The sequence below is a fragment of the Anomaloglossus baeobatrachus genome, chromosome 5 (assembly GCF_048569485.1).
Source record: "Anomaloglossus baeobatrachus isolate aAnoBae1 chromosome 5, aAnoBae1.hap1, whole genome shotgun sequence".
Lineage (NCBI taxonomy): Eukaryota > Metazoa > Chordata > Amphibia > Anura > Aromobatidae > Anomaloglossus > Anomaloglossus baeobatrachus.
The window spans coordinates 19,011,509-19,025,036 of NC_134357.1; the positions used below are offsets into that span (position 1 = coordinate 19,011,509).

Genomic DNA, 13,528 nt, shown 5'->3' on the forward strand with positions numbered 1-13,528 from the left:
AGATCCTGAGGCCATTGTTGTGCTTCATCCACGACCATCACCGTGGCCCCATGGTGCAAGGATCTGTGCACAATTCCTGGAAGCTGAAAACATCCCAGTTCTTGTATGGCAGCATACTCTCCAGACCGGTCACCCATGGAGCATGTTTGGGGCTCTGGATCGGCGAATACGACAGCAAGGACAAGTTCCTGCCAATATCCAGCAACTTCACTGCCATTGAAGTGGAGAGGACCAACAATCCACAGCCACAATCACCAACCTGATCAACTCTATGTGGAGATGTTGCACTGCGTGAGACAAATGGCGATCACCGACTGGTTTTCTGCCCCTCCTCCTCCTCCAAATCCCCTTCAGTTACTGGAAAACTGCACATTTTATTGTGGCCAGCCTAAGGATTTAGACAAATTTGTGAACAATATTTGAGAGAAAAAGGCCTGTTGTAAATAGAAAAAGATTTAGATCTTACAGCTCAGCTCATGAAAAAATGGGAGCAAAAAAAAATGTGTGTCATATTTTTGTTCAGTGTCTATTTCATTTTACTTATAAAATAATTTGTGTCATGATCACAGCGCTGCTTACTAATTATATTATCACTCCATTATATAAGGGATAATATATCCCCAATATTAGACTGGGAATTAACATTGAGGACTGGGCATGTCCTGTCCCATCCCACGAACTGGGGTTTCTTGGTCAAGAATAGGGACATTTTAACACTATTTATATTTTATTATTATTATTAATAATAATTAATAATAAAAATTAATATCTAACATATATTCACATTCTTTATACCCAGTGGTGTACACTATATGTGGACATAAATACGGGAGGGTGGTAAAAGAGCTGAATATCTTCTTACCCTCTTCTATGCCAGGCTATGGGAATATTACATGTATATATGAAAATATGATTGCACCACAGCAACTTATTTATTCCAAGTAGACAAAGAGCTGGGAAATGTTGATTCTCAACCCCAATTATCCCAATTAAATTGCATATTATTCTCATTCTATATTCTGTAATATCCTCATTAACCCTTTCTTTAAACCCTTCTAGCCGCAACCCATTTTTATTTATTTTTTTGTTGTTCTTTTCACCTCTTCTTTCAGGAGCCATAGCTTTTTCTATATTTTTGGTGGCATTGCTATTTAAGGGCTTGTGTTTTTGTGGGACAAGTTGTAGTTTTGAATAACTCGTTACTATATGTTATACTGGATGGGGAGATGCGGAACAAATCCCGCAATAGTGTGTTTTGTTTTGGGTTTTTTTTTAATGATAACTAAGAAGTTGAAATATGACTTCAGATCAGTACAATCACAGTGATGCCAATCCTGTATAGTTTTATATTTTATTTAGTGGTGAAAGAAAAATTCTGAAATTTGTAAAAGAAAAAGTATATATATAATTTTTTTTTTGTTGCTTGGGTTGTATGAGGGCATGTTTTTCTTGTGACATACTGATGTTGGTAAAATTGCAACACTTTTTAAAAGTTTGGTTTTTTTTATTCATAAATAATCACATTAGATTCATTTTTTGGCAGATGACTGTAATAGGAGTGCAGATAAACATCTGACGTCTGATTTAAAGGCAGAAAATCCTGATAACTCGCAAGCTACACATGACATACATGCAATTGTCCCAGATATACCCTCATCTTCTGATTCATCACAGACTGAAAAGCAAAGTAAAATTCACAGAATGGGTATGAAATATCCAGCAATTCTAAATGGAAATAAGCCAGTTTCATGTTCAGAATGTAAAAAATGTTATAACAGAGCAAATCTTACTGCACACCAGCGAATACACACAGGGGAGAAGCTGTATTCATGTTCTGAATGTGAGAAATGTTTTACAGCTAGATCACATCTTGTAGTACATCTAAGAAAACACACAGGGGAGAAGCCGTATTCATGTTTAGAATGTGGAAAATGTTTTAGCAAGAAATCTGTTCTTATTGGCCATAAGAAAATTCACACAGGTGAGAAGCCATATTCATGTTCAGAATGTGGAAAATGTTTTAGCAGTAAATCTGATCTTGTCAGACATAAGAAAATTCACACAGGGGAGAAGCCATATTCATGTTCCGAATGTGGAAAATGTTTTAGCAGTAAATCTGTTCTTGTCAGACATAAGAAAATTCACACAGGGGAGAAGCCATATTCATGTTCCGAATGTGGAAAATGTTTTAACAAGAAATCTGGTCTTGTCAGACATAAGAAAATTCACACAGGTGAGAAGCCATATTCATGTTCAGAATGTGGAAAATGTTTTATAAATAAATCAGATCTTGTCAGACATAAGAAAATTCACACAGGGGAGAAGCCATATTCATGTTCCGAATGTGGAAAATGTTTTAACAAGAAATCTGTTCTTATTGGCCATAAGAAAATTCACACAGGTGAGAAGCCATATTCATGTTCAGAATGTGGAAAATGTTTTAGCAGTAAATCTGATCTTGTCAGACATAAGAAAATTCACACAGGGGAGAAGCCATATTCATGTTCCGAATGTGGAAAATGTTTTAGCAGTAAATCTGTTCTTGTCAGACATAAGAAAATTCACACAGGGGAGAAGCCATATTCATGTTCCGAATGTGGAAAATGTTTTAACAAGAAATCTGGTCTTGTCAGACATAAGAAAATTCACACAGGTGAGAAGCCATATTCATGTTCAGAATGTGGAAAATGTTTTATAAATAAATCAGATCTTGTTAGCCATCAGAAAAGTCACACAAGTGAGAAACCATATTCATGTTCCGAATGTGAAAAATGTTTTAAAACAAGAATGGGTCTTGTTGTTCATTTAAGAACCCACACAGGGGAGAAACCTTATTCATGTTTAGAATGTGGAAAATGTTTTAGAAATAGGTCTGGTTTGTTTGCACATAAAAGAATTCACACAGGGGAGAAGCCGTATTCATGTTCTAAATGTGGTAAATATTTTACATATAAATCAAGTCTTGTTAGTCATCAGATAAGTCACACAAGAGAGAAACGATATTCATGTCCAGAATGTGAGGAATGTTTTCAAAGAAGTCATGATCTTGTTATACATCAAAGAAAACACACAGGTGAAAAGCCGTATTCATGTTTAAAATGTGGAAAATGTTTTCTCAGTAATTCTGCTCTTGGCAAGCATAAGACAATTCACACAGGGGAGAAGCCATATGCATGTTCAGAATGTGGGAAATGTTTTACAACTAAATCAGATCTTATCAGACATCAGAAAACTCACACCAGTGAGAAATCATGTTCCAAATGAGTAAAGAGTTTCAAAACGAAATTATCTCTTGATATGCATCGGAGAAACCTTATTCATGACGAGGACCTATGTAAAGTTGGAGGTAACTCGGACGTGACCCAAAATGCCTCATGCCCCAATGGGAGCATCACATGCACATATAAAGAGTGTAAGGGGGTGTAAGGCTTGACCGCGCCACACTTGCAAATCCACTGTGTAATGTTTCAATTTGATATAATGGTGTAGTGTGTTCAAACGACCACTAGGTGGCTACAATGAGTAGGCTGCTTCCCTGGTACTCCTGGGCTACAGGGAGTTAATTAAAGAAGTCGTCCAGTTACCAAAACTGATTTTTATTTCTCATAAATCTTGCTATTATGTGCCTCTCCACACATCTATTATGTTATTTTAACAATATTACCTTTTTATCATGCTGTAGCAGCACATCCTCATTGCTAACGCCAGCTCTGATGGGGTTAATTTCTCTCTCCTGACTTCCTGGATTCAGTTCCTACAACTTCCGTGATTCTTTGCGTGGGCTCTAGGACTGTATCTAACACACTCACTGAGCACTCCACCCAAAGACTCCTCCCTGCCCTCTTCACTGTGTCTGCATGTTATGGAAGCACTGAGAGAAATTACATCACACAGCAGCAGCTCCAAGCTCTGCACAACCAGGGGAAAAAAGTGTCTATATTCTGCTTGTTCTGATATAGTTCATAGTGTGTGTGTGTGCGTGTGTGTGTGTGTGTGTGTGTGTGTGTGTGTGTGTGTGTGTGTGTACAGAACTTATGATTAGCTGGTGCAACATGTGAAAAAAATAAATTGGGGGAAAAAATTGCTTTTTCCCCTCTTGCCTAGTCTGTGTGTCGTCCGTATCATCCGTGTGGCATGCATTTTGCAGGCTACTTTCACATCAGTGGTTTTTTGCCTGTAGGCAAAAAACTGCAAACCGCATATGACGGGATTCTGTGGATTGAATGTGCAACGCATGCAACCGCAATTGTTATTTTACCGGATCCTTCTAGTTTTTATGGCTGCTGCGATGGATGCAGCAGGACACAGAATTTATCGGCTGGCACTGTAGTCAGCTGATCGGGCGTCAGTTGAACTCCTGATCTCACAGCCTGCACATGCTGCGATGGATGCACGTTAACAGTAGTCACTGACTGCTGCCGATCACATGTGACCGTGTGCGGGCTGTGTGGTCAGGAGTTCAGCTGAGTTCAGATCAGTTGAGGACTCCAGTGTCGGCCTATTACTTGTTCTGTGTCCCGCTGCATCCATCGCAGACTGTGCGGGCAGGAATTCAACGGAGTTCAGATGAGCTGATTCCAGTGCCGGCCGAACTCAGCTGAACTCACAGCCCGCACACGCTGCGATGGATGCAGGGGGACACAGAACAAGTAATCGTCCGGCATCGGAGTCAGCTGATCTGACTACTTGTTCTGCTGGCTGTGTAGTCAGGAATAGGGATGAGTAAACAGTAAAATGCTCGGGTGCTCAATGCATGTCAATATTTATTTATTTATTTTTTTCAAATTCATTAAAAAAAATAAAAAAAAACAAAAACCCCAAACACATAACCCTAACCCTAAGGTTAGGGGTAAAAAAGAAATGCGTGGGCTCCCGCTGCATTCTCTATTGCTAAGGGTAACCCAAGCAGCTACTGGCTGCTAACCCCCACTGCTTGGTGTTACCTTCACTGGCAATGGAAAATCCAGGAAAGCCTTTTTTTTTCTTTTTCTTTTTATATTTTGGCCAAAAACTAAAAAAAAAAAAGAAAATGACGTGGGCTTCGCCATTTTTTTTTTTTATGCTAGCCAGGTACAACAGTCAGATACGGACTGCCCCCAACCCCCAGCTGCCTATTTGTACCTGGCTGGGAGCCCAAAATATAGGGAAGTCCTTTTTTTTTTTTATTATTTCATGAAATAAAAAAAAACAACAACGTGGGATTCGCCCATTTTTTTTGTGTACAGCCAGGTACAACTAGGCATCTGGGGATTGGAATCTGCAGCGCAGGGTGGCCCAAGCTTCCTGCCCCCCCTTCCCCCGCTGTGAATTGCAGTCCACAGCCAGCTCAGAAAATGGCGCTTTCATCGAAGCGCCATCTTCTGGCTCTGTATCCAACTCCTCTAGCGGCCCTGGTGCCGAGTAGCACGCTGGGTAATAAGGGGTTAATACCAGCTCTGTTTTACCAGACAGCCGGTATAAAGCCTGAGATTCTTAATGTCAGGCCAAGTTTGACGCAGCCATTCAGAATCTCCAATAAAGGGTTAAAAAAAATATCACACAGAGAAAAAATATTTTATTAGAAATAAATACACAGACACATTTAGGGACTCCATCTTTATTACTCCCTCTCGCCCCTCCATGATCCTGGTCTTCTGTCTTTTTCAACCGATCTAGCTATGCTATATCAGACAGCACGGTGGGGAGGAAGACGCTGCTGCTCCCCGCGCTGTCTAATCGAGCAGGGGTTACTATAGCAACGGTGATCTCCGATCACCCGATTCTCGGCGCCGCTACTCATCACCGGCTGTAGCGTTAGAGAGATTTCTGTACTGACCAAGCCAGGAGAGAGGGAGGGAAGAGAGGTGTACTGTCACATGCTGTGCTGCATGTCACCAACTTGCTCCACTCTGTGACTTGTTGTGCAGGTGACCGAGTGGAGAAAGTTGGTCCCATGAAGCAGAACAAGTCACAGTGTGCAGTAACCTGGTGACATGCAGCACGACAGGTGATGGAGCAGAGCAAGTTGGTAACTTGCTCTGCTCTGACTTATGCTGTGCTGCATGTCGCCAACTTATCAGTCTCTTGCTGCGTCCGGTAATCTGTAGTGCTCGTGGGAGTACAGGATCATACTGCCCGGCACCACACGCTCTCCTGACAGCTGAGCAGATAGGGCGGCTGTGCTGGATAGTGTGATCAGATACTTGCGCGACAGGAGGTGCTGAAGGAACCCTCCCTGTACTCCACACTGGCGCCCCGTACCTCACAAGTCAGCCAGATGCTAAGCGCTCTTCACCTCCCACACTGTACCATCCTACGGATCCTCCCCTGACAATCAGTATGAGTGGCGCTTGCAACCCCTGATGTACCGTCAAGTCTGAGAGCCCAGAACTTAATGTGACATCAGCGGATACCAGTGGCCACAGTACCAGGGGTCATGTGACTGGCACTAAGCGTGCAGGATAGCGCCGCTCAGTGTCAAAACTAGAAATAGAAGCCTATTAAGAGGAGATGTGAAATAGTAAGTTACACTCATAGAGAAATTAAAAAAAATGGGTGAACCACCCCTTTAAGGAGAGTAGCTTAGTCAGAGAAAATAACTGGAAAGACAGGAAGTAGGTGGAGTTCCTGAGGGAGAGAAACAGACTGCGTCTGTGAGAGACATGGTGGAGGAAATACCCCAATAACTTTAATTTGGTGTGACCTGGGTCGAATCTGGGTGCTTGACACGCAGTGCGGCCCAGGTGGCAACCATTCACTGGCGAATACCTAACAAATTCCCTCAGTCACCGGAAGGTCAGTGGGCTCTTGAGAGAAGAATAGGCCCTGATTGACTGGAGAGACTGTTGTTTCTGTCAGGAATAATGAAGCTAAAGGAGAGGATGAGGAGCTTAGGGACCCCAACGGGCACCCGAGTACCAGGGAAGTGGTCGGTCAGTAAAATGTATGAATTATCCGTTGCTAATAGTAACCCCTTCGGGAATCAAGAATGTGCCCGCCTAAGGCGAGATGATAAACTGTTTTTGAAGACATTGATAAGTAGAGAAGTTTGATTAATAAAACCTGTGACCGTGTCAGTGCCTGTGACGCATGAAGAAAAAGTATGCTTATTACTGTATTGCACTTAAGTGGTGGTTGGGGTGCAGAGAAAATAAAACCGGGCTGCGCTGCAGCCGAGCAGCAGGTTCTGCCACGATTATCAAACCCCCCGACCACCCCTTTAATAACATATGCATGATCAGAATGTGGAAATGTTTTCCAACTAAATCAGATCTTGTCAGACATCAGAAATCTGACACAAGTGAGAAACCATATTCATGTTCCAAATGTGAAAAATGTTTTAAAATAAGATTAGCTCTTGATATGCATCTAAGAAATCACACAAAGGAGAAACCTTATTCATGTTTACAGTGTAGAAGATGTTTTGGCACAAAATCTATTCTTGTTATACATAGGAGAATTTACACAGGGGAGAAGCCATATTCATGTTCAGAATGTGGTAAATTTTTTAAACAGAAATCACATCATCTTAGTCATCAGAGAATTCACACGGGAGAGAAATGGTATTAATGGTCAGAATGTGGGAATTGTTTCAATCAGAGATCACATTTTGTTAATCATCAGAGAATTTATACAGGGGAGTAGCTATATTCATGCTTAGAATGTTAGAAATGTTTTACACATAAATCCCTTATATTAGACATCAGAAAAGTCACACGGGTGAGAAGACATATTGATGCTTAGAGGGTGGTAAATGTTTCACAAGTAAATCCTATTATGCTGAACATGTGAGAAATCACACACAGGAGAACATATTTTCATGTTCATATTGAGCATTATCTTAGGCTATGTGCACACACTACATCTTTTACCTGCGTTTTTGGTGAAGTTTTGTGGTCACAAAGATGCATTTCCATCCTACAGCAAAGTGTATGAAATTTCTATTTTGCTGTCTGTACAGTGCATCTGTTTTGGCTGCGGTTTTGAAGATGCAGCCAAGATACATTTCTCACTAGTGATGGGATTGATCTGCCAGTCCTGCCCCATTGACTCGGGGTGGTTAGGAGCAAGCACTTTATAATTACCGAGTCACCAGCATAGCTGTCACCCTGCCACTCTTTCACTTCCAGTGCCACTTTCACTTCCCGGGTCGCTTATTACCTTCACTGAATATGCCCTGTTTCACCACCCCAAGCGCATCTGTGGTTGGTTGCAGTCAAACGCGCCCCCACGCTGAGTGACAGCGTGTCTGATGCTTACAATCACAGACGAGGGCTATAGCATTCAGTGGGCGGGTCTATATCATACAGTGAAATAAAAGAATTGGCATATGGTCACCCATATTTTTATACCCAGCACAAATAAATCTACAGGCTGCAGCCCCAAGCCATGCACTTATCTTGGCTGGGTATCAAAACAAGAGGAACTGCATGCGGCGTTTTTTTTTATTAATTAATTATTTAAATAAGTTTAAAAAATGGCATGCAGTCCACCCAATTTTGATACCCAGCCAAGATAAAGACAGCTAGGGGCTGGTATACTCAGGCTGGGGAGACCCATGGTTATTGGTTGCCCCACAGCCTAAAAACATTAGCCTGCAGTCGCCCGGATTTGCCACAACCATTAGATGTGACAGTCTGTAAAGGATTCCTGGAACCAGAGACTCAGATTGGTTGTAATGAACAGGCTTGAGGGTAGCCACTCACAAAGCAGAACCCCTAGAACCCTGAAAGCATTTAACCCCTATACAGGGATTTGGAATTACACAGGGCTCTGGTGATCACTACCTGTGGAAGGCTGCAGTCCTATGAGAGTAGTTGTCAGGCAGGGTCAAACCAGGAATTGCAGAACAAGGACAGAATCGGGCAGTCAAGGACGTAATCAGGAAACCAAGCAGAGGTCAAATTCGGGACTGGTGGTGAGGTACAGAAATGGCAGTCAGAAGGGTAGTCAGAAAACAAGCAGAAGTCCAAACACAGAGGGTCACTAAGGGCTCATTCACATGACCGTTCCGTTTCTCCTGGTCAGTTCCTGTTTCTTTGCGGACCTACGGACAGGACCATCTTTTCAATGTCTTTTGTGTAGGATCGGATGGCACATGGAAGAACTTCCGTATGCATCCGATCCTACAAAAAAACATCGGATGCCGTATGTCCGTTCCGTTATTATGGAACATGTCCTATTCTGTTCCGTAATAATGGACCGTGACTCAATACAAGTCAATGGGCCCGCAAAATACCCAGAAGCCGCACGGAAGCACTTCCATGTGACCTCTGTCGGATGCCCCTGCAGTCTGTGTCCCGCTCCCGCCGCCAGTCCCGCGGCTGCCCGCACTGCAGTGTGTCCGCATATGCCGGCACAGCAGTGTGTCAGTGTCTGCCCGCACTGCAGTATCAGCAGCTTCTCACACAGCAGTGCGGGCAGCCGTGGGGATGACGAGCGCTGCTGTCAGGAGGTTAGATGAGATCATTACCTGCTGTGACGATCTCCTGCTCTCCTGACGTCAGCGCTGTCACTGCCTCCTATGCCCGCCGCGTTCTCACATCACGTCTTGTGGGCGGCCTGAGACTGTCACTAGCGGTGACGTCACGGTCTCCCGCGATTCTTCGCTGTGAATGCGGCAGACAATGGAAGGCAGTGACAGCGCTGACATCAGGCGTGCAGGAGATTCACAGCAGGTAATGATCTCATGTAACCTGACAGCAGCGCTCGTCATCCCCTGCAGTGAGCTAGGCTGACCTATTGATGTTAGCTCGGGTCACTGAATTGCTCTCCCAGCCAATGGGGAACGTTCTGTTCTTCATTGACAGGGACAGTACCGCCTTATTGGATTATGCCAGGACCTGGATTTGATTGTTCTTTTCAATAAATTGGTGAAAGAGGGAATGTTTTGGGGAGTGGTTTTTCAAAAAAACCCTTTTTTTTATTGACTTTTTTTTTTTTTATTACTGACTGGGTTTCTGATGTCGGGTATCTGATAGACGCGTGACATCACTAACCCCGGGGCTTGATGCCAGGTGACATTACACATCTGGCATCAACCCCATATATTACCCTGTTTGCCACCGCACCAGGGCAACAGGATGAGTTGGGGCAAAGCACCAGGATTGGCACAGCTAGTGGCCTGCTATTCTTAGGCTGGGGAGGGTCCAAGAACCGCGGACCTCCCTAGTCTGAGAATACCAGACCACAGCTGTCTGTTTTACCTTGGCTGGTGATCCAATTTGGGGGGGGGGAATCCTGTGGTTTTTGTTTTAAATTATTTATTTAATTTAAAATAACAGCACGGGGTGACCTCTGTTTTGGATTACTAGCCAAGGTGAAGCTGCCAGCTGTGGTCTGCAGCCGTCTGCTTTACCCTAGCTGGCTACAAAAGATAGGGGGGACCCCACGTCGTTTTTTTTTTTTAATGATTTTTTTTTTGGCTAAATACAAGGCTAAGCATCCTTTAGTGCCACATGAAAGTCACTAAAGGGTGCCAGCTTAGAATATGCAGGGGGTAGGACATTATATATGTCTTTCTCATTTATCTAGCTATCGATCTATCCCTCCATTCATTCATTCATCCCTCTATCTCTCTGTCTCTATATCTATCTATCCATCTCTTTATCTACTCATCTATTTATCTTTCTAGCTGTATCCGTTTTTTTGGGGTCCGCAAAAAAACCAGAAGGCACACGGATGACACACAAACCGTATATGGAATGGATGTCATACAGATGCCACACGGATGCATCCGTGAAAAAAACAGACCGTTTTTTGTGGACCATCATGTGAATGTAGCTAAGCAAAACATAGAGGGAGCCAGGTAACAGGAAAACAGAACTATCTCTGGCCGTAGCCAGCAGACAGGAGGGGGAATTAAAAGGGTGTGGTGTCTTCCTGTTGGCTGAGGCTGAATGATGGTAACTTCAGCTGGAAGACACACGCCACCTACAGTCAGCCAGTGGTACTGCAGATCCCAGGTAAACCCAGCTTAGTGGATGAGCAGAGCCTACGTCCGCCAGAATCACTGGCACTGACTCCTCTCCCATCACCAGCACTATCCACGGCGGGAACACGGCGTCGCCTGGTGATTAAAGTAGAAGTTGCAGGAGCAGACTCCTGTGGGGATGTGCACAAAGGGAGAAAAAGGCACACATAACTCGGGCGCACATCAAGAGTAACAGTAAGAATTAATGTAATATATTATAATTTTTATTGGGTCAATAGAAAAACAAACAATTTTAAAATCACTTTAAAAAGCTATGCTCCTTTTGATCATTTTTTGCTCTGACATCTTGCGCCTATGCGCCTTTTGATGCAGCTATCCTTGCTCACATTTCTACACCTGTGAGATCATGGCCATCTGTATGATTTCCCTGAGTTTGGCCTCTTTTATAATTAAATCTGCTTTTGTCTGCACCTATCTACATACACAATCACTGTTTTTTGTAACTTTTTTTTTTCTCTAGTACTACACTGACATAGCTTTTGTTAGCCTTGTAATTGTGTATAAGGGGTTCCTCTTACTACATGATCTCTAATATTGTGATGACTATATATTTCCATCTGCTGTCTGTCTGACCTAGGTCATACGCACAACGGTGCTGAGACACATTACTATTTTGTGTACTCTCAATGACTATGGTTATGATTTCATGTGTCCATGCATTAACCTTGGTTAAGTGTTCCCCTTCTTCCCTGTTCTGCTGGGAATTAACTCTTTAGGTGCTGACTGCATTTCATTGCCTGAATCCATCTTTGCAGGCCACTTATTATAATTATAATTGGAGAATTTATTGATACATATTTTGGATATTTTGAATCTACTTATTAGTACTCTTACTGATCTGTATCAATTGGATTATTATCCTGGAGCTATTGTATTACAAATTGAGGTCTTTTTGTGATTGTTTGTCCATTTTAAAGGGAACCTGTCATCAGAAATTTAGCTGTAAACCTAAAAGTTTCCCCCTCTGCAGCTCGTGGGCTGCTTTCTAGCAAGGTTCCTCTAGTTTTTCTGGCTCCTTTTATGCCAAAATAAATACTTTGTAAAGTTGTACCTTTTGGTATGCAAATTCTGTAAATTATCCATGTGGGCGGGCTCTCTGGTGTCTGTTACTGTCCTCCTGCCGATTTACGCCGCCCCCTGAATGCTGAATTTCAAACCTCAGGACGCCACCCTGGGTGCCGAGGTCCCGCGCATGCGCTGTGCGACTGTAGCGTTACTGTGCACTGTGTGCACGTGTGACCGCTGGTGACGTTTTGCGCAGGCACGAGGTTATGGGTGGCGCTGTGAGTGTCATCAGCAAGTGCCGCCCATAACCTCGTGACCGCACTTTCCCCTCTTCCTCCAGCGTTCTGCACAAGTGCTGAGATGTGTGCCTGCTAGGCACGAGCAGAATTATTATCTGCCCGTGCCGTTTAACGCCTTAAACGGCGCTGTCAACATGTGACAGCGCCATTATGATCGCGGTAAACTTTTACTTACTGGCCAATACCGGAAGTCACGTTGTGTGATCACGTGACTTCCGGTGGTTGTCATGGTAGCACAGGGTCATGTGATGACTCCTGTAGTACAATAAAGAGAAGAAAATGTGCAAAAAGTGGGATCACCAATATAGCAAATAATATCATTTATTAGACACAAAACAAAACCATGAACAATATTTAAAAACAATTAAAAAAGCATAAGCTCATATATTAACACATATTTAGTGCCATGGTATGTGGCACCAAACACACCCCACACCCTCAGCAGGCCAAACCACCAATATATATTGTTAGAAAAGACGTAACCTTGCAAAATGGTACAATAGAACAGAGACAGGTGACTGAGATACAATGTAAAGAATGCCCAGACATAAAGACCAGCTGTCAATACATGGCAATAAGACACATAAGTGAACTGGGCCACAGCAATCACCTGGAATAAGAAAGAAGTTTGTTGAACCAAAAAAGCAAGTACGGACGCCAGTAGGGATAAGGGCTGGAGGCCAGAGAAATGTGGAAGAGGGGGTGGGGTGGTGACCCCACGCGTATCGCTACAACAAAGTGTAGCTTCCTCAGGGGAAAGTGAGGAAAGCCATGATTAACGTGTCTTAAATACAAGCAATAATTAGATAGTAGATTGCTTACCAGCATGTAATTAGAGGACAGAGAGAATTTTGCATGCAGGCCAAAGCACGCCGATGGACACCGCCATATTCGCCACCTGATCTGGTCAGGTGGACTCATGACGTGAGGGTACCCTCCACCGCGCATGCGCCGAAACCATGGCACCCATAAACAGAAGAGCGTCACATGCACAATGCTACAAGCCAAGGAAGCGTACGTCATAGGTCACATGACCGTAAGCTGTGTATGTGTCATTACAAGCGCGCTGCGCTAGCACGGTCGCATTATCCGCAATGCAAATATCTATAAAGTGTCGGACACAAGAAGAGAAGCGCATGCGGACGCATAATATCCAGCACTATCTATGCCATGATGTCGCAGACATCATGCATATAAATCCTTATACAACGCATGCGCAGAGGCAGTGGCACCCATCACATCAAAGAAAAAT

The 13,528-nt window shown here is 43.3% G+C and overlaps 1 protein-coding gene across 1 annotated transcript in view; it reads left to right on the top strand.

The window, feature by feature from the left end:
• Positions 1–13,528, top strand: part of LOC142312566 (uncharacterized) — a 74,588-nt gene that overhangs the window by 12,282 nt on the left and 48,778 nt on the right. Inside the window, exons 6-7 of the mRNA XM_075351558.1 lie at positions 1,544–3,262; positions 7,250–7,541. Of these exons, the coding sequence (XP_075207673.1) occupies positions 1,544–3,262; positions 7,250–7,541 (2,011 nt within the window). The remainder of the gene's footprint in view (positions 1–1,543; positions 3,263–7,249; positions 7,542–13,528) is intronic.